Below are 21232 nucleotides of genomic sequence, written 5' to 3'. Positions count from 1 at the left end.
CGTCACCCCTTGGGTGTCATTTCCCTGGTCTCTGTTTATGCTCCAACTGAGGCGAGTGATCTCACTATGAAGGAGGTGTTCTATGCCGTGCTTGAGTCCATGGTTGATCAGTGCGCCAGGTGAGATACTATTCTTGTCTTGGGGGATTTCAATTCATCAACTGGGACTGATAGGGATGGTTATGAGACATGTGTTTCTCCTCATGGGTCTGGAACGGTGAACCAGAATCGCATGAAGTTCCTCGACATTGCAAGAAGTCATGGACTTACGGTGGTTGGTTCATGGTTTTAGTACCACAGGCTCATCAAAGGACTTGGTATTCCAATGGTGTTGCAATGGAGATTGACCATGTGCTCATTGATGGTTGCTTTAGGATGATTCAGAACTGAACTGCAGGGTCTACCGAAGAGCACAGTTCCTCAATACTAACCACAGGCTTGTTGTAGCATTCCAGGAGAATGGTACCATCCCAGCTTAGGCTAGATGTTGGAACACTGTCTGGAACACAGGCATCATCCTAACTGACTGGAAGAGGGGCCTTGTTGTCCCTCTCTGGAAAGGGAAGTGTGATTGTCAGGATTGCAACAGCAACTGAGGGGTGACGCTGCTCTCAGTGCCTGGAAAGGTTTTTGCTCAGATAATTCTTGATAGGGTTCGCCACCATCTGCTTGAGCAGCAGCGTCGAGAGCAGTCAGGCTTTACACCAAAGAGGTCAACGATTGACCGTATCCTTGCTCTTCGGGTCCTCACCAAACGCAGATGAGAGTTTCGGCAGTGGCTGCTTGCAGCTTATGTTGATCTCTGTAAAGTGTTTGATTCAGTGAATTGTGATGCCCTCTATAGGATTGTTGGTCTTCGTGGAGTGCCACCAAAACTGATCAATGTGATTTTTGAACTATATGTACTCTGGTACTGATAGCCTGGTGTTTGCGCAGTGGTGAGGGCAGCGGCTTGAGATCCAAACGGTCCTGAGTTCAAGCCCCGTTGGGCCACTGAATTAATACACCAGGGGGTTGACTCAGCCTGTCATCCTTCGGAGGTCGGCGAAATGAGTACCAGTGTACTGGGCCGGTGTATACCCTGGTTAAAATAGGTGTACCATATCCCTGTGTCGTAAGAGGCGACCAGGGTTGCGTCCGGAAGGGCATCCGGCGTAAAACATGTGCCAAATCATTATGCTGATCATACGGATGATCCGCTGTGGCGACCTCTAACGGGAGCAGCCGAGATAAGAAGAAGAAGATGTACTCTGATACTGAGAGTGCTGTGAGGTGTGGTGATTCCATCTCTGACTTATTTCCAGTTGTTACTGGAGTTTGTAAGGGGTGTGTACTGGCCCCACACTTTTTAGCACTTGTATGGACTGGTTTCTGGGGAGGATGTTGGAGAGATCAAGTCGTGATGCATCGTTTGGCAATGTCAAGATATCTGACCTTGATTTTTCAGATGATGCATTCGTCTTTGCGGAGACTCTGGATATCCTTTTGGGGGCCCTCGAGGTGCTGAATGAGGAGTCGGAGCCACTGGGATTATGGGTTTCCTGGGTCAAAGCTACGATCCAGGCTTTCAATGACATCTCGGATGTTGCTATCTTGTGTGTACCTGTTTGTGGTGAGGATGTTGAGGTCACAGAGAGATTCACTTACCTTGGCAGTGATATTCATGTCTCTACTTGTTGTGAGGCAGAGTTCAATAGACATCTGGGTCGTTCTGGAAAGTCATGTATTCACTGGATCATGGGGTGTGGCACTCTTGGTACGTTTGAAGAAACTTATCCTCGGCCTGGTTTTGTTATGGTGGGTGGTTTGGTGATGCTGGCTGCTTCAGTTGGGTTGGTTGGTTTGGTGATGCTGGGTGGTTTGGTTATGCTGGGTGGTTTGGTGATGCTGGGTGGTTTGGTGATGCTGGGTGGTTTGGTGATGCTGGGTGGTTTGGTGATGCTGGGTGGTTTGGTTATGCTGGGTGGTTTGGTGATGCTGGGTGGTTTGGTGATGCTGGGTGGTTTGGTGATGCTGGCTGCTTCAGTTGGGTTGGTTGGTTTGGTGATGCTGGGTGGTTTGGTTATGCTGGGTGGTTTGGTGATGCTAGGTGCTTTAGTGGGGTTGGTTGGTTTGGTTATGCTGGGTAGTTTGGTTATGCTTGGGGGTTTGGTGTTGCTGGGTAACTTGGTTATGCAAGGTGGCTTGATGATGCTGGGTGCCTTGGTTATGCTGGGTTCTTTGGTTAAAATGGGTGGCTGCCACTACCTTCCCAGTGAAAGTGTTGATGGTAGACCATGTGAGCCCTCCGGAACAGTGGGGGCGGGGGGGGGGGACAAAGCACGGAAAGAGCAGAGGGTGCAAGACCAGAAAGGAGGCGGTAGACGATAGAGAGACCACTGACCTGTCTGCGATTGTGAAGTGATAAGCCCATAGCCCATATAATTCGAATTCCAGATAAACTAAAAAACAAAATCCTCACAAAGCATCAAAAAAACATAAGGTTAATACCCCTGGGTGCTCACCTGCTAGTGGCTGGATAAGATAACCAGGCAACTACTAGAAGGCATGGATGACCCACAAATATGTAATGGAGAAGAAAGTAAATACCAATGGAGTTTTTTTGTTGTTGTTGTTGCTGTGAACAAACTTTGGTACATCGCGAATGAGTAAGGTGGTGGTCAAGTTTCATCGGAATTGTGCATGTAGTTTCGGAAAAGAAAGCAAATACTTATTTTGGGGGGCAATCCCTCCCACCCCCGTAGACCCTCTTCGACATCGATTTTTTTAATGCCGTGAACAAGCTTTTGTACTTACATGGTGATGGACGTTATGGTAAAGTTTCATTGAAATCCTATGTGTAGTTTCAGAGAAAAAGTTGCAAGCGTCTATGGACGGATGGACTGACGGACGGACGGACGATGCGCCATCCCACAAGCTCCCCGGATCTACATTCAGGGTGAGCTCAAAAGAGAATCTACATTATTGAACGATTCTATTACTTGCAATGTTGCTACATGAAATCCCCTTCAGTTTTGGAGACTCCAAAATGTGCACAAACCAGGGCGAAGTGGGGGGTGGGGGGGGGTAATGGGGGCCCGGCAGTTATAGTTTCCCATCCATTCAGATCCTTTTTGGGATTTGATGGGCTGGAACGATGACCTAGTTCAAAACACTCTCCTCCAACCAGTCAAGTCTGGGTTTCAAATCCTGACCCAGCTATAAACTGTCATCCTGGTGTTTCAGAGGCAGGATGATTCATCAATGTGTGTGCCATCCCTCTTATGGACGCCATTCCAGGATTCTGTCTACCGGCATTATTTGATTGACATTAAAGACCTCATGGTGTCCTTCGCGAAAAGTATGTGAGTTATCACCAGCACCCTCAACAAATTATGAATTCCTGACCTCACCTCCAGGTGATGTGGACTCGATGGAGTCCCACAACAGCCAGCTCTTTGTTGGAGAAAATAATCATAATTGTGATACTTAATAAAGAATGAACCATCTTACGAAGTAACTTTTTTTCACCCCGCACATGCAAAGCAAATTTTTTTTTTGTCCTTTCTGCCTTTTCAACGTTTTCCTATTCTCCCCCACTTACAACAAAAAACAAAAAAACCTTGTGCATCTCTTCTTTTTTTCCTCTGTCATTTTCCCAATATCTTCTGCATGAGGTGGACAAGATGGATGCGGAAGGAAACTCTCAGGAGGGAAAACTGTAAATTTGAAAGGAGGAGGGCTTGGAGTGGAGTTAACCAGGGTAGAACAAATTAGTGGAGGTGAGCAGTGATCCTGGATTTAAGTAGTTTCAGCACAAGGGGGTTGATGGTGGACAGTGTGAGCCCTGCAGAAACTTCGAAATTCGGGGGGGGGGACAAAGCATGGAAAGAGCAGAGGGTGCAAGACCAGAGAGGAGGTGGTAGAAGTTAGAGAGACCACCGACCTGTCTGTGATGGCGATGTAATAAGCCCATAGACTCGGCTTCATCGCGGGAGTTTCCAATAATCTTGAAGACCTTGGTTTCTATGGTGTCAAGCAGAGCAGGATGTGAGGCTGGGGAGCCAGCCCAGAGGGGAGAGCAGTATTCCATCAAGCTGTGGATGAAGGAATTGTAGGTGGATGGGAGTTCAGGTGTGCCAAGGAAGGACTTTGTATGACAGAGGATGCTCAGTCGGCAGCTGACTTTGGAGGCCAACTTTGAAATGTGGTTTTCCCATGAATGATTCATGGCTCAAAGTGAGACCCAGGAGTATGAATAACTGAATGTCCTCAAGAGGATTGTTAAGAGAGCATATGGGGGGTTTGCCAGCCGGTCCTTTCAGAGAGAGATGGTGAGAGTGTGAGATTTGTCAGGATGGAAAGATGTATTCCAAGTGTTTGACCAGTTTGTGGTTTTTGTCAAGGTCTGACGAGAGGGAAGGGGCTGCACTCTGTTTGTCTAAATGATGAGGGATGTCACGGCAGAGGGTTAGATACAGCCTGGGATGATTCTGAGTCCTTTGTTTTGGGTTTGTTGAAGTTTTAGCACATTTGTTTTGGATATGGTAAGATCTCTGCTGGGTGTTCCTCGGGTCCTGCCTGTTGTTGGCTTAATAGTTAGGGTGAGGGGCTTTGGATCCCAAGGTCCTGAGTTGCTGACTTCAAATCCCGCTCAGCTGTTGAATTAATACCAGGTGGGGTTAGCTCGACCTGTCATCCTTCCGAAGTCGGCAAAATGAGTACCAGCATGCTGGTATACTGTGTCGGAGTGGCGACCGTCCAGGATTGTGTCCAGTAGCCAAGGAGACTGCTTAAGCAGCACCAACGCTCTGCACAGAGTATGGTCCCAATCTCCTCCTCCTCCTCAGCTGTGGCTGGCATCGTTGATAGTAGTTCACATAAACTGTTTATAGATTGTGGTTATGGATTCCTTTTGTTGACGAAATTTAGTATTAGTTAGTGCCCCGAGTGTGTTGAGTTTTTGCTCAACTTTGGCTTTGGTTTGTATGTGTTTAGTAAAAGTCATGTGGGTTCAAATGTGATTCCTGCTGGAGGTCCCGGTCCTGGTGAAGGGCATGTGTTCCTCGTGGGAGTGACAGTGGAAGAGCAATTCCTCACAAGGAAGACCTCCACACTGCAAACCTCTTCCAACTTCTCCACTCTTTAGGTTGTGGTTGTAACCTCATTGTGTCAGCACAGAATCACATTATTGAATCATTTTTTGCAGATTCTTTCCTGATACAACCATAAGGAAGCTACTACATTCCCAGTTCGCTCAACATTCAGACAAACATTGTAATTACTCTTCCACATCAACGTGTACTTTTTAACCGGGCGTAGTGGCGTGCGCCTGTAATCTGGCTACTTGGAGGCTTGGGTTGGAGGATCGCTTGAGGACGGGAGCTCTACGCTGGGCCGCGCTATGAGAGGATGTAGGGCAGCCCGGAATCATGGCGAAACTCAATCCTTATCCCTGTGTCGTAAGAGGCGACCAGGGTTGCGTCAGGAAGGGCATCCGGCATAAAACCTGTGCCAAATCAGTATGCGGATCATAACGGATGATCCACTGTGGCGACCCCTCATGGGAGCAGCTGAAAGACGAACGACAACGACATCAACGTGTACTTTTAAAGCATGCAACAAATGTCGCGTAAAAAAATAATTTCAACACTTTACACAAGCACGTTCCCTCTCACCTAACTTATCTCATTCAAAGTGAGTGGGTCAAACGTTTGTAGATACCTCAGCAGGTGTTGGAGATTTTGATTTGAAAATTGCATGAAATTCATAACTTTCAAAGCATGACGTCATACTTTTGCTCCTCTTTTGACGTCTGACCGTATCATCAGTGTTTGCACTCTTGCATCGGAGTCAGGAAGCCTCGTAATAAGGATGGGAGGCCTGGGTGGGACATGCAGCATCTGCTGGGGATGATAGAGCTGAGTTTAGGAGGAGCAAAACAATTTCCAGGAATTGAAGACTCGTGATTACGCACGAAGGCACAACTTCCCCCAGCACTGAGGCAAACTGGAATGTTTAATAACATGTAGTTTATGCTTTTGTTCTGTAAAGGTCGTCAAAATGACTGCGTGCGGTGTCTTGATGATGGCAGCTTACCTGTTTGGCATGACTGTTTGCCCCATAAATGGTGAGTGCTTTCGAGCTGTGAATGTTAGCAAGACTTTTGGAGTCATACATACAAATGCCTCTTGAGTGTACTTTTCCTACACCTTGTAAGAATAATAACATGGCAAATGTTTTACGTGCTCAGTGTTTGATCGCATGTGTGGGCGAGAAACAGAGGTCACTCCTCACGAAACAGGCAAATTCAAGGTGTTTTACCAACTTTTTCATCTTCTGCATTTGCCTTTGATAGTTATACAGGAAATTTTTCATTGTACTGTCCTGTATAATATTGTTCTTGTGTACTATCTACTATATCCTGATGATGTGTTGACCGTGCTTCCCCACTGAAGGACCTCTGGTGGCTTGTACCTGTTGTTGCTGTTTGAGCCTGGGGAGTAACTGCTGAAATCTATCTATCCGGATTCTTATCAACATCTTTGTTCGTTGTTCCTTTCACACTTCTTTCTACTTTTTTCACAAATATCTTTATTCATTCTAATTTTAGCTTTTTTCTTATCTTTTATCTCTTTCAACTCACTATTTCTCTCTTTCGTTAATCTATCTCTCTAAGGAAAAGTGAATTTGTGCAGAATTTTTTCTGTACGGCTCACTTGGCTGCGCCTGGATTGGTTTGAGGGTTCTAGAGTAGCGGCTGAAACCCGAATCCTATCCAGGTTCCTCCTGATGACTACTTCTTCGGGTTCCTTCTGATGACTTGAATGCAGTATTTAGTCTTCCATTTGATTAATGTCGAGATGCTCTTTATTCACATTATAACTAGAGGGGGAGCGCTCGCTAGAGTGCAAAACCTCCGCCGCCAATACTGCTAGGTCACTCAAGTGAACCTGATATCCTATTCATTCAATTTGACGTCAACAGTGGTCACAGAGTTATAGTTTGCAACTTTCCCTTTTACTTTTAACTTTTACGTACTCAATTCATTCGTCATAACTAGATTCCTTGAGACACAAATTGATTTTACGTGGGTATATCCACCTGAAGTTCCAAAATCAGCCGCAATTATAATTTTGGCATGTTTTTTTTTTTTGGAAATCACTTATAACATGTAGAAATGCAAAAAAAAAATCGAAATTTTGTTGAAAAAAATTTGCAAATTTTTTTTTCTCAAACAATTTTTTTTTGGGGGGGGGGTTGTAAATCACTTAAAACATGTAGAAATGCAAAAAAAAAAATTTCAAATATTTTTTCAAATTGGCCGCCATAGCGGCCATATTGGATTTTGGACCAAGTCCAAAATCTAATGGCATGATCCTTGGACCAGACCTAACCCCCCCCACCCCCACCAAGTTTCGTTGAAATCCGTCGAGGAGTTTTTCCGTAATACTGTTCACAAACAAACAAACAAACTAGTCTGAACCTCAGCCATAGGCTGAAGGTTATCTTGCCAAAAACAAAAATATTTATATCGTCAATGACGTCAGCAAAAGATTCTGTCGTCAAATTATAGCTATATCTGAAAAGCACTCTTCTTGGGCTTCAAGTTGAGGTACTACTCGATATTGTTAGTCAAAGATTTAAAAATTACCTTCATGATTGTCAACTTCGACCTAAGGAGCTAACCATGAAGGTCAAGGCCGATCGCCACCAAAAACTAATCAGCTGAGCGCCTATCGATATACTATATATCCACCAAGTTTGGAGATGATCCGATAAAAATTACTCAAAAGTTAAGGGTTTCATTGATTTTGATGTTTGACCTTCTGGTGACCTTGACCTTTGACCTTGACATTCAACATTTTGTGTGTCGGAAAGCTATTGCACTCACGAGTATACATATCAAGTTTGAGAGCAATTGCACAAAAACTGTGATCTACAGAGCTAGTTGAAACTTGAAAATCAATTGTAACAAAAAAATAAATACACAAACAAACCGATGAAAAAACAGATCTTGCAAAACGCTCTTCGTTTGGCAAGATAACAAACGAACAGAAAGGGGTGAAAACAGTAACCTCCATCCATGTTCGATGGCGGAGGTTAATTATATGGCTCAAACTGGTGTTTTTGACCTTTTTAATGTTGTAAATATTCCTTTGTGAGCACTTTCCTCATGACTCAAGGGTCCCGTGTTTATATCCCATGCACGATGTTGATAGGTCTATTGTCTACTAATGTCCTTGTATTTCATGTATATATATATATAGAAATACACTTATGTCTCCTGATGTTCTTATCCCAGTTCCTATCCCAGACATTTTTGAAAACTCCTCCTGTAATATATAATTTAGCGGAACATCCTTCAGATTGTTTTGCACAAAATATTAATCCTCAGCTCCATAGATTATGCCTCCCAACTGTGGACCGGTGCTCCATCAGTTGTCACGTGCCCTCAGAATCCTTAACAATTCTGATGATGATGCAGCGGCTTCTGGAATTTATTAGTCTCCCACTGTCATCAAATTGCTGGTATTCCTGCCAAGGATTCTGAATACATCATTCTTTAGAAGCCAGACAGAACTTATGGAAATCAAAATATCCCAAAGTACCTTGTGAAAAAGGTAAACCATCAGTTTGAACGATCCTTGGTATTTTTGTGCCGGTACCATTTCCAAATTCTGAAATCCCTGGCCTGGTTCACGACTCCTTCAGCAGCAACTGCAATGCAGTCGCCACCTGTCCAGGACTGCTAAATCGGCACATATCCATTGGGACCATACTCTGTGCAGCACGTCGGTGCTGCCAAAACAGTCTCCTGGACTATTGAACACAATCTTGGACAGGTCACCACTCCAACACAGGATACTCAAATGGCTCAATCATCCCAGCAAGCTGATACTCAGTTTTGCCGACCTCAGAAGCATGACAGTTTGAGTCAACCCCACCTGGCATTAATTCAATGGCTGAGCAGGATTTGAACTCAGGACCCTGGTATCCCAAGCCTTCCACCCGAACCATTAAGCCAACACCAGGCATATTCAATCGCCAACCTCAGTATAAACAGTCAGATGATCACAAATAGTTTCTGACACTCAGATGGATGTTAAACTCAGCATCCCATCTCTGCTACCATTAGTTGGTGGATGTTAAATATCCCACAGGGTCGTTTGTGAAAAGTAGGTGAGTTATCTCCAGCACCATTAACAAATTCCAAATTCCTGCCATAACTAGCTCCAGTTGAACTCCCTTTTCACCTGTAAGGAGATTTCACGGCCTGGCTTCCGGCCTGTTTGTGACAAACTTGGGGAAAATATTTCGCCCTTGGCCGACCCTACTTCGGGTGGCAGTACTTGTAGTAGATCTGGTTATCCATATATATTTTTTGCAACAATCGTTTTCTTTTTTTTTTTCACTGCACCTCTTGAAATTGAGGAACTGCTGGCATCACTACTCATGATGGAAGAAAGCAAATTGCTTCAATTACCATTCAAATTTCAGGTAAAAACAAGCGGCGCGTGCAGGGTCAAACCAAATGTACCATGAAACCGAACGGGGATGGTAATGAGGAGTGGGTTGAGGACAACTCTGTTGGCACTTTTCCTTTATAAGACAAATTTATTCATGGAGTAAAGAACTAGTGGTGATGTTGAAGGCTATAGTGTTGTTGTTGTACGTTGGCGGACCGGTAGAACAATCGATCAAATTAATAGTACCTTCATTGGGATGTGCTAACCACCGTGGGAAGCAATAGAAGTTGACAATTCGGGCTTTAATCCTTCGTCCTGATTAATGAACAGATATATAGCCAGGCTAGATTGACAGGACAGATAATAATATATGTCCAGGCTTCATATCAACGAAGGGTCAATGCCCAAAACATTAGTTTCTCCTTGCTTCTCACGGCAGCTCGCATACCTCAATCATTCAACGCCTTCATTTGATCCATTTATTGATTTGTTCTTTCTCTTATTATTTGGTTCCAGATGTTAACCTTTTGAGCACCTACTCAGTTTTATGGAATGATTTTGTGCTTGGATTCATGTGTTCCTGCTGCAAAGCTTTGCTCTTAGCCAAGCAGATAGTAAAAGAAAATGCATTTGATGTGAATAAAAGCATGAAAATTAGCACGGATGACCATGCCGAGCCACTTTCAAACCACCCAGGGATGGAATGTACTGGGGGTTATGTTCCACCCCTCAACATGATGGTTACCCTGGTATTTATTGGTTCGACGATTAAAACACCAAATACTAACTGATCATCACATGTGCGGCAATCTGCACAGTGAGCCATGTAAGAATGGTCATGGTTATCTCCGGGAGTGTATGGAGGGCTACAAAGTTATTGTTGGGGGAGTGGGTGGGAAGAGGACTGGGGGGGGGGGGGCGCTGTCCTACATTCATATTTATTTCCTTCATCAATATTAGTTTAGTGTATAACTTGAATTAATCTGCTTGTCTGTATGGAGAGGGACACCCACAATATCACTACTGACCCTGTGACCCGATCACTATTTTTTATGATACTTATGAAGCTGTGAATTCATGCTATTCAAGGCTGGGATTTTTTGAAGGATGTTTAGGGTGGATTGAGGGGTCAGGGAGTTGAAGATGAAATCATGTCATGAGGTTTAAGATCTCGGAGATGGATTTTCAGTTTTCTTTTCTTTTGTATTGTTCTACTTTCTCATTTTATTTTGTTTAAATAATTACCAGAACCTCCGCCACAAAAGGTGGGCAGAGGTCATGTTTTCACTCCTGTTTGTTTGTTTGTGTGCAGGATATCTCAAAAAAATTGTGGACCGATTCGGATGAAACTTAGTTGAGAGGTTGGGTGTGTGACAAGGACGAACTGATTAGATTTTGGTGAAGATCCGGATCCGGGTCTGATAATTTTTAATGTGATTCTTCACTATTGAGAGATAGGGCCAAAAACGATATATAGCACGATATCTCAAAAAGTTGTGGACGGATTCGGTGGATGAGTTGGTTCGGTGACAAGAACAACATGCAGATCTGACCAATCAGTGGAATACAAAACGTAAACTGTTCAGCCAGGTGGAGGTACGCGCTCTACCGAGTGTTCTAGTTTTTCCATCGCTGTTTTTCCAAAGTATTCTTTTGTTTTCACCATAATCTTACACAGGACAGTCAACACTCAATAGAAGATAAAAATCAATATGAAGGCAAAAGATAACTATTCCTGAAGTACTGCACATCACACCTCCATTCATTAACACAAAATATATATATATATATATATATATATATATATATATATATATATATATATATATATATATATATATAGGAAAATTACATTTTGGGGATGACAGTTCACACTAGATTGGGGGACAAAACCGGTAAGAGTGGAGAAGGTCCAAGTGAGCCAACTGCCATCCATATCTGATACCCAACGGTGACCACGGACATCCTCCTGCAGTTGGGTTACCCATTTCTCGGAGGTTGGTGGCAGGATTTGCTCTACGGCCACTGTGAAACACTTCATTATGCAACACACACACACACACACACACACACACACACACACACACACACACACACACACACACACACACACACAAAAAGAACCCACTTCATGGGAGTACCTCCTGTACAAGTGTCCTTTACAGGGCAGCTCACCGGATGACAGGACTGGGAAAAAGCCTTTGGGACCCCCATTTTTCGAGAGGAGGGGGAACAATGGGGCATCCCTGTGGGGCGGGGTTGTGGTGGTGTGTGTTGGGGTGGTGCCGAGATGTCTTCCACCAGACGGCGGTCTCCTTAGGTTAACCAGAGGCAGTCCCGGTGGGTGGGTGTCTGGAATCTCTTTACTCTGAGAGGATGATCACCTGTCTCTGCTGTCATCTGAGCTCCAGCATCTGACCATCAGTATTGCACCATTTCTGAGGTTAAAACACCGGATATTGGTGAGATCATGTGGGTGGTTACACCTACTATTGGTCTGGTCACTCTGATGGTTACAATTCCCAGGGAGTTCCTACAGCTGTGTCCAACAAGCTGACTCCTTAGGTAATCGAGGTAACACCGGCGAACAAGCTTATTATGAGAGTGAGGGTTCATCACTCCTTGGGTGTCATTCCCCTGGTCTCTGTATATGCTCTGACTGAGGAGACTTATCTCACTGAGAAGGAGACATTCTATGCCGTGCTTAAGTCTTTAATAGGACGGTGCCCCAAGTGAGATATTCTTCTTGCCTTGTATTGGGGGATTTCAATGCATTGACTGGCACTGAGAGGGATGGTTGTGAGATGTGTTGGTTCCCACGGGTCTGGAACCAGGAAAGCACTAATTTCCTTGACTTTGTGAGATCTCATGGACTTAGGGTGTCTGGTTCATGGTTTCACCGCCCACAGCCACATCGCTGGATTTAGTATTCCAATGCTAGTGGTGTGGCAAAGGAGATTGGCAAAGTTATTGTCAGTAGTCACTGGAGGCGCTGGAGGTTGTAGACCCTACAGTTCTGGCGATATCTCAAAAAGTTGTGGACGGATTCGGATGAAACTTAGTGGATAGGTTGGGTTTGTGAAAAGGAAGAATTGCTTCGGTTTTTTTGGTGAAGATCCGGATCTGGATCCGACTACTGGAATTTTTGAAGTGATTCTTCATCATTGAGAGATACGGCCAAAAACTATAGAGAGAATGATAGTTCAAAAAGTTCTGGACGAATTATGACAAAACTTGGTGGATGAGTTGGGTCGGTTACAAGAACAAGCCGATTCGATTTTGGTTAAGGTTCGCATCCAGATCCGGTCTATCAGTGGGATAGAAAATGTAAACTGTGCAAACTGGCGGAGGTATGCACTCCACTGAGTGCCGTTGTAGTTTCATGAGAAATGAAGGATCACAGAAACCACTTGTTGTTACTGAACCGTCGCTCATCCAGATCTCATCGGACCATCATGCGTCCGACGATGGTCCAAACTCGTACACGAACATGAAATATCAGAATAAAAAAAAAAATATTGGAGAAAAAAAGAAGAAACAGCAATGGCAGTTCAAAATGTAAATTAATTTTTGTGGAAATTGGAAAATAATGCAATGGTGAAAGCTCTTGCAGTCCATTACAGATCCAATCAACAGCCCAACAATGGGTTATTGTTCGCACAGTATTCAGAGGACCGTTCAAAAAGTTATCAGAACGAGACAATCACAATCGTCCAAATAACGTCAACTTTTGTATTTTTTCAAAAATATAAATAGATATCTTTAAGAAGGAAATATAATTTTCACATTTCACATTCACAAAAGACCAGTTCACATTTTTGGTGGGCATACCACATTTTCTGCCCACAAATTGCTTGACCATGTCTGTCGTTTTGCTTGACCTTGACCATGATCATGCTTGATCATTGATCAACAACATGAAGCTGAAGTGGGCCATGAAGATGAAAGCCACAAAGGACAAATGAACAGGAAGAGTCCACACATGAAACCCAAGGGAAGAGAGATGGATGAAAACCACTTGTTTCTTTTGTAAAATCGATTGATTTTATTGATCATTGATCATTGATCATGCTTGACCATGCCATTTACCATGTCTGTCGTTCTTTTGAGAGGTCGTTCGTATGACACATAATTCAGACTGGAGTGCATCTTCCAGGCTTCTCTTTCTGATGAGACCATGTATTTTTAAGATGTATGCCGGAAGAGGTGTTTCTCCTTCTCGGTGGGGACACGACATTCCCGCTGATTGAGAAATGCATGCATTCTTCACACCGTTGAACATCAACAACTGAAACAGTCGATATGGCAGAAGTTGTACTTGAAGAATTGCTCAAATTTTTCTGGTATTCAATGATTGGGCCTTATTGTATCATGTTCAAAAGAGCCAGTATTTTTTTCCTTGAGGAAACCACCTTCCTTCTTTCCTTGAGGAACCACCTTTCCTTGAGGAAACTCTTCCTTCAACCCCACCTGGAGGATGCTGGTATGTCCACCTGTGGGTAGCCTTGCAGGAATGATCCATTGGAAAAACAAAAAAAAACCACAAAAACCCTTTGATTGAACATTTCTCTGCGAACAGGCTGGGCTGCTTTTACTAAGTACACCACGTCGTCGTCGTAACTGCATGCCTTACTGACTGCACTTCGAGGATGTTCCTCAAATGTGAGAACAATATCACGACCATATGTGCGTGGGGTCAACATGGCGTGACATCAGGAAATGCTGCCAGTAATCTGACTTTCAGGCTCTTCCTGTGAAGCTGCTTATCATTGCTGACACTCAACTGCAACAGTCGATTCTGATATAGACTAGCCCGATCTAGTAACTTTGAAAAAAAAGGATAAATATCTTCTTCATGGTAGTTCTCCATCTCTGCCACTAATTCCACAAAGACGATGCCGTGTAGACGAGCATCGGGCCCTTCATTAATTATACTTTTATCAGCACTTGATGCCCTGCTGTATAGGATGGAGGGACAATTGGCATGACAATTTTCCTCTCGTGCTGCTGGAGCTAACTTCATGAGAAATTTCGCATCTTGCAGCTGAAATGCGCACTTATGGACAAGCTGGTCCACATCAAATGTTGAAGCTTCGTGAAGTTGTTATTTCCTTCTCGATTTTACAAAAGGAACAAGTGGTTTTCATCCATCTCTCTTCCCTTGGGTTTCATGTGTGGACTCTTCCTGTTCATTTGTCCTTTGTGGCTTTCATCTTCATGGCCCACTTCAGCTTCATGTTGTTGAATTTTAGACAACAAGATTTTTGCCCCAGGCAAAAATAGCATTCCTTTCCTGTAGTAGTTCTCTGCAGACTACTGCAGTAGGACCTGTTACCAACTATAGTATATGAGAGTACAACTCTCATATACTATAGTTCTAACTGCAGCCTTTTTGCCTGGGGCTATACAGGCAAATTAGCCATTCGTGTCTGTTTTATGGAAGTGAGGGAGGGGGCCCGGGGGTGGGAGAAAGTGGTTGTACTATAATCAAGCCTTTCAATGTCCACAGGCATGACCGTGCATCATAGTCCCTGGAATTTATACAGATTGTCCATGAATGACTTGTACCCGCTTCCAACATCTCCATTGGATCTTCTTTTTGCATATGGCAGCTTGGCTGCAGGGTAGCTATTGTTTTGTTGGGGAGCAACTATGCCGCGAATGCTGTGCCCCTATTACCAGTACACTGGTACTCATTTCGCCGACCTTGGAAGGATGACAGGCTGAGTCAACCCCACCTGGTGTTAATTCAACAGCTAACAGGACTCAAACAAGTGGCGTGACAGTTGCCGACTGGGCATCCTCCATCATGCAAAGTCCTTCCTTGGCACACCTGAGCTCCTGACCACAGACAAAGCTTTTGTCCACAGCCTGATGGAGTACTGTTCTCCCCACCAGGCCGGTGCTCCTGCCTCTCACCTTTCTCGGCTTCACGCTGTGGAAACCAAGGCATTTAGGATCATTGGTATCTCCCGCAATGAGGTTGAGTCTTTGGGTCTCTCACTCCCTCACCACAGGCAGGTCGGTGGTCTTTCTGTCTTCTACCGTCTCCTCTCTGGTCTCGCCCCGCCCCCCCATATTTCTGCAGGGTATTCAAAATCTGACAGCAACCCCCTTCTGGTAAAACTACCAAAATCAACCAAAAAAAAAAACTACCCCTTTTTCCCCACCTTTGGAACAATCTCCCACAGTCACCTCTTCAATCCCACTCTTCCCTCCAGGTCTTCAAAACAGATGTATTTAATAAATGGATCTGGGTTGTTTCGATGTACCTGTTGTTGAGAAATGAGAATCTGTTTGTCAAATTGCAACATTGGTCATGGGTTAGGTCATTTATTGTCATTGATCATTTATTGTCAGGTCAGGCCAGATTAGATCAACGACTTGCTGCAGGCACCATGCAAACAGTACAAACCTGTTTCATTGTCGGGTTGTCGGCGACTCAACCGTCTCCGCCATCAGGTTTCCTGGTGAGGAGGGTGTATGATATGGACACCCAGCAGGATTAAAAAGCAAGACCTGTCAAAGTGGAGGCGCTTCTTGTGAGCCAACGGCCATACAAATCTAGTGCCCAACTGTGTCTGCGGATGTCCTCCTGCAGTTGGGTTACTTTTTTGTTGTTAGGAGGTTGGTGGCAGGATTTGCACTCCGGCCACCGTAAAACCCTTCATTCTTCAAAACACAAGAAAACGCAAAGAAAATTGAAAACCCACTCCATGGGAGTACCTCCTGTGCAGCTGCCATCCACAGGGCATCTCACTGGATGATGGAATTGGGGCAAAGCGTTTGGGACCCCCACTCTATGATGATAGGAGGAAAACCACAGGGAAACCTTCCTGAGTCAGACTGCGATAGTGTGTGCGGGGTGGTGCTGAGGTGTCATCCACCAAACGGCGGTCTCCTTGGGTTAACCTGAGGTGGTCCCTTCAGGTGAGCACCTGGAATGTACTATTACTAATGGAGGATGATCACCAGTCTCTGTTATCATCTGACCTCAAGCGTTTGAGCATCGGTATTGCAGAACTCTCTGAAGTTCAGAGATCGGATGGTGGCGAGATAATGGCGGATGGTTACAACGACTATTGGTCTGGTCGCTCATGGCTACCATGCCCAAGGAGTTGCGGGGGCTGTGTCCAATAAGCTGCCTCAAATGATAATTGAGGTCACACCGGACAACGAGTATATTATGGGACTAAGGATTCGTCACTCCTTTGGTGTCATTTCGCTGGTCTCTGTATATGCTCCTTCTGAGGCAAGTGATCTCACCATGAAGGTCATGCTCCTATGCCATAGGATGGCATGCTCCTATGCCATCCTATGCCATGCTCGAGTCAGTGGTTTATCAGTGCCCTAGGTGAGATATTCTTCGAGTCTTGGAGGATTTCTATGCATTGACTGGCACTTATTGGGATGGTTATGAGACACATGTTGGTCCCCTTGGGTCTGGAACTGTGAACCAAAATTGCACTAAGTTCCTTAACGTTGCAAGAAGTCATGGAAGTAGGGGGGCTGGTTCGTGGTTTCAGCACCCACAGGCTCATCACTGGACTTGGTATTCTAACGCTGGTGGTGTGGCAAAGGAGATTGATCACGTGCTCGTAGATGGTAACTGGAGGATGATCCAGAACTGCAGGGTCTATCAGACTGCTCAGTTCCTCAATATTAACCACAGGGTTGTGTTAGCAACACTGAAGTTGCAACTTAAATCCGGGAGAATGGTACCATCTCAGCTGAGGCAGTACGCGGTGGCAAGCTCAAGGATGAGAAGGTAGCTGAGAAGATGGCGAACAGGCTGAGTGGGGATTTGGGGGGGGGTCTGGGTGCTTTGGGGAATCCTGAAGAGTTGTAGAGCGCCTTTAAGACCACCATCCTTGATGTTGCTCGTGAATGTCTTTGAACTCACCGTCGGGCAAAGAAGAATTTTGTCTCTCAAGGGACAATGGACACAATTGAGCAGAGTCGCAGGGGCAGGCTTTGTGGCAGAGCTGAGCTGTTCAGGGAGTTGAGGCAGAAATCTGTACGTGCACTGAGGGTGGACAAGGAACCCTGAGTGCGAGGAATCTGTGAGCGGTTAGAGTATCAACTGTGATCAAGTGATTCTCATCCTGCTTATGTGGGAATTCGCACATTGCGTTCCTCCCATCTGGCCCTTGGTGTACTGCAGTTAGAGCGGAGGGTGTTGGGCTCTTGACAGAGGAGTCCAAAGTGAAGGCCCGCTGGCCCGGTCATTTCAAGCGGCTGTACCAGGCAGATCCACCAGCTGTCAAATTGGATGTCAGTGGTGTTACTATCCTTATTGCTGACCCTCTAATAACCTGTGATCTACCTTCATTTGTGGAAACACAGGATGAGGTGAACTGGTTGAAATGGAGTCCATCTCCTGGGATCTGTGGCATCCATGCTGAACTTCTCAAGGCTGGTGGAAATGCTGTCCTCATGTTGTTGCATGCAATTCTGTGCTCTACCTGGAACACAGGCATCATCCCAACTAACTGGAAGAAGGGCCTTGTTGTCCCTCTCTGGAAAGGGAAGTGTGATCGCCAGGACTGTAACAACTACCAAGGGGTGACGCTGCTCTCAGTGCCGGGCAAGGACTTTGCTCGGATAATTCTTGATAGGGTTCGCCACCATCTACTTGAGTGCCATTGCCCAGAGCAGTCAAGCTTTACACCAAAGAGGTCAATTATAATTGACCATATCCTTGCCCTTCGGGTCCTCACCGAACGCAGATGAGAGTTTCAGCTGGGCTGCTTGCCGCCTATGTTGATTTCTTCAAAGCGTTTGATTCGGTGAATTGGGATGCTCTCTGGAGGATTCTTGGTCTTTGTGGGGTGCCACCAAAACTGTTCAATCTGATGTCTGAACTGTACTCTGGTACTGAGAGTGCTGTGAGATGTGATGATGCCATCTCTGACTTCCGAGGTCCGTCGATAAAGTAATGGGACTGAGCCTGCTGTGTGCTCCACTTAAACAAGTTGAATGAACGGGTTGCGTCACAGTCTTTCGCAAAATTCCAGCAATATATATATATGATTGACTGCACTCATTTTGTGATTGTTTACAGGTCGTGATTTACACGTTGTCTCATCTGAGTTGTCATGCTTTGATTCGTGAGCAGAGAGCCAATCTGAAGTTTCTTGCCAAAAAAAAAAATATATATATATATATATATATATATATATATATATATATATATATATATATATATATATATATATATATATATATATTGAGCCTGGTGTTGGCTCAGTGGTTTGGGTCGTGGTTTGGGATTGAAGGGTCCTGAGTTCAAGCCCCATTGGCCGCTGAATTAATACACACCAGAGGGTTGACTCAGCCTTTCATCCTTCCCAGATCAGTAAATTGAGTACCAGCTTGCTGGGATAATTGAGCCATTCGAGTAACCTGCGACGGAGTGGCGACCTGTCCGGGATTGTTCCCAACATCCCAGGAAACTGCTTCAGCAGCACCAACACTCTCTGTATAGAGCATGGTTCCAATTATATATATATATATATATATATATATATATATATATATATATATATATATATATATATATATATATATATATATATATATATATATATATATATATATATATATATATATATATATATATATATATATATATACATATATATACATATATACATGTATTTACATATATGCCTGGTGTTGGCGCAGTGGTTAGGGCAGCGGCTTAGGATCCAAAAGGTCCTGAGTTCAAGCCCCGTTGAGCCACTGAATTAATACACCAGGGGGTTGACTCAGCCTGTCATCCTTCTGAGGTCGGCGAAATGAGTACCAGTATACTGGGCCGGTGTATACCCCGGTTAAAATAGGTGTACCATATCCCTGTGTCACAAGAGGCGACCAGGGTTGCGTCAGGAAGGGCATCCGGTGTAAAAAATGTGCCAAATCACTATGCGGATCATACGGATGATCCGCTGTGGCGACCCCAAATGGGAGCAGCCGAAAGAAGAAGAAGAAGACATGTATTTACATATATATATATATATATATATATATATATATATATATATATATATATATATATATATATATATATATATATATATATATATATATATATATATTGTTGCGAATTCGCGCCCGCCGGCGAGCGAACGGCCACGCAACTCGAATCGCGGCACGTCGCCCAACGGACGGACAATTCTGTCGTGACCCTCTCGGACTAACGCCGGGAGCTCGTCACGGGTGGGCCTTTCGGCCTCAACACGATCGTGCCAATCGGCCCCCGGGTGGGATAGGGTTGTTCGCCAAATTCGACCTACCTAAGTACCCACACGGAGGGTAGACCGGGCGATCACACCTCGCCGCAGGTCGACTCCGGACACGGGCCACTTAAGCGACCCGTTCCGTACTATCGGGATAACCGAGCGGTGTTATCGTCGGCCTCGACGGTTCCGATTAATTTTCGGGCGGATTAAGCCCACTACCAACCCTTTACGTGAAGCAAGATGGAGATTCAATTAAAGAAAAGACGAAGCGAAACGGGAAAACAGTTCTACATAATGCACATTTATTCCGCGGCACACGGAGAGCACACATATACAATTAAACAGAATGCACCTAAAGCAATTGCAACAAAAGAAACACAACAATGCAGATCTACAACCGACTACGCGAACACACGGCAACACTTAAACAGTTTTACTTTACAGACGGTGCCAACAACACATTTACTCAAAAGTTGAAGAAAAGGCCACCCTCAAAGACAAGGGGGCAGACGGGGCCTGTGGGCCAATATTTGCGCGGGACCTGAAAGAGCGGTCAGGTCCGCAAGACTGGGTGGATCCTACCCGTGTCTTTGTGATGAGCCGCAAATGTGGCATCGCAGCGGTGCCCCGACTTCGTGCTCCTTCGCGGGTTTCGTTGGCACTGCTTGGAGTGGGGTGGGAACGGGGCCCCCCTTTTTGCACTATCTCAGCGCGGGGCGAAAAAGGGGGCGGGGAATTGTTGATGCTCTGGGGAAAGAGGATAGCAGGCTTGCTTGGGTCCCGCAACGAGCGATTCCACCGCGAGCTCGTCGCCGACAGCCGTCTTCCTTGCCTCGGGCCCGAGCTACTCGGTCTCTTCCCCTATTTCTCCTCAGCCGACTGTAGCAAACCACCTGTACGCCCTCGCCTCCCGACTCCACTCCGCGCTCCAAGCTCCAGGATTCCTCTCTCTGCAGCTCCCCGACAGACTCCGAACCCCGACAGACTGCCGGCTCCACGACCCCTCCAGACTGCGGGCTCAACTCGACTCTCCGACCCACTCTCTCAAACCGACTCTACTGAGACCGACTCGACCCAAACCAACTCTGCCGCCACCACACTCTGCCACCGCGACACTCTGCCGCCGGGACACTCTGCCGCCGCCACACTCTGCCGCCGCCACACTCTGCCGCCGCCACACTCTGCCGCCGCCACACTCTGCTCTCCAAAACTGACTCTTCCGCGATTCGCCACGCGCTCGGCGCTTTATAGGCCGGCAGGAGAACCCATATGCAAATTTCTGGATCAGAACGAGCTCGATGGGTGGAGCCACACTCGCCCATTGGACGGAGGAAAAGGGGCGTGAGTCTCCCCTGATCCTAGAATTTGCATATCGCGATTCCACACCGACGCGCCTGGAGGCGGGGCCAAACTGCCCCGCGCTTGCTGATTGGACGGATCAGAAGTGGGCGTGTAGCATTCCTGATCCGAATTCTCCTCGGAAAGGCTGCATTTTGCACTCACGGCTCGGCACGCATCTTGCACGAGCCCAAGACAGCCC

At 45.5% G+C, this 21232-nt stretch overlaps 1 protein-coding gene across 1 annotated transcript in view; it reads left to right on the top strand.

Moving 5' to 3' along the window:
• Positions 1-5954: 5954 nt before the first annotated feature.
• LOC147030169 (integrin beta-5-like) overlaps positions 5955-21232 on the top strand; it is a 75859-nt gene continuing 60581 nt past the window's right edge. Inside the window, exon 1 of the mRNA XM_085873953.1 lies at positions 5955-6108. Coding sequence (XP_085730079.1) covers positions 6042-6108 — 67 coding nt within the window. The 5' untranslated portion in view covers positions 5955-6041. The remainder of the gene's footprint in view (positions 6109-21232) is intronic.

Source organism: Eptatretus burgeri, chromosome 3 (genome assembly GCF_056783735.1).
Source record: "Eptatretus burgeri isolate ZD-2024b chromosome 3, Ebu_testis_v1, whole genome shotgun sequence".
NCBI lineage: Eukaryota > Metazoa > Chordata > Myxini > Myxiniformes > Myxinidae > Eptatretus > Eptatretus burgeri.
The sequence above is the reverse complement of the archived record's forward strand: the minus strand, read 5'-3'. Positions and strand labels throughout refer to the sequence as shown.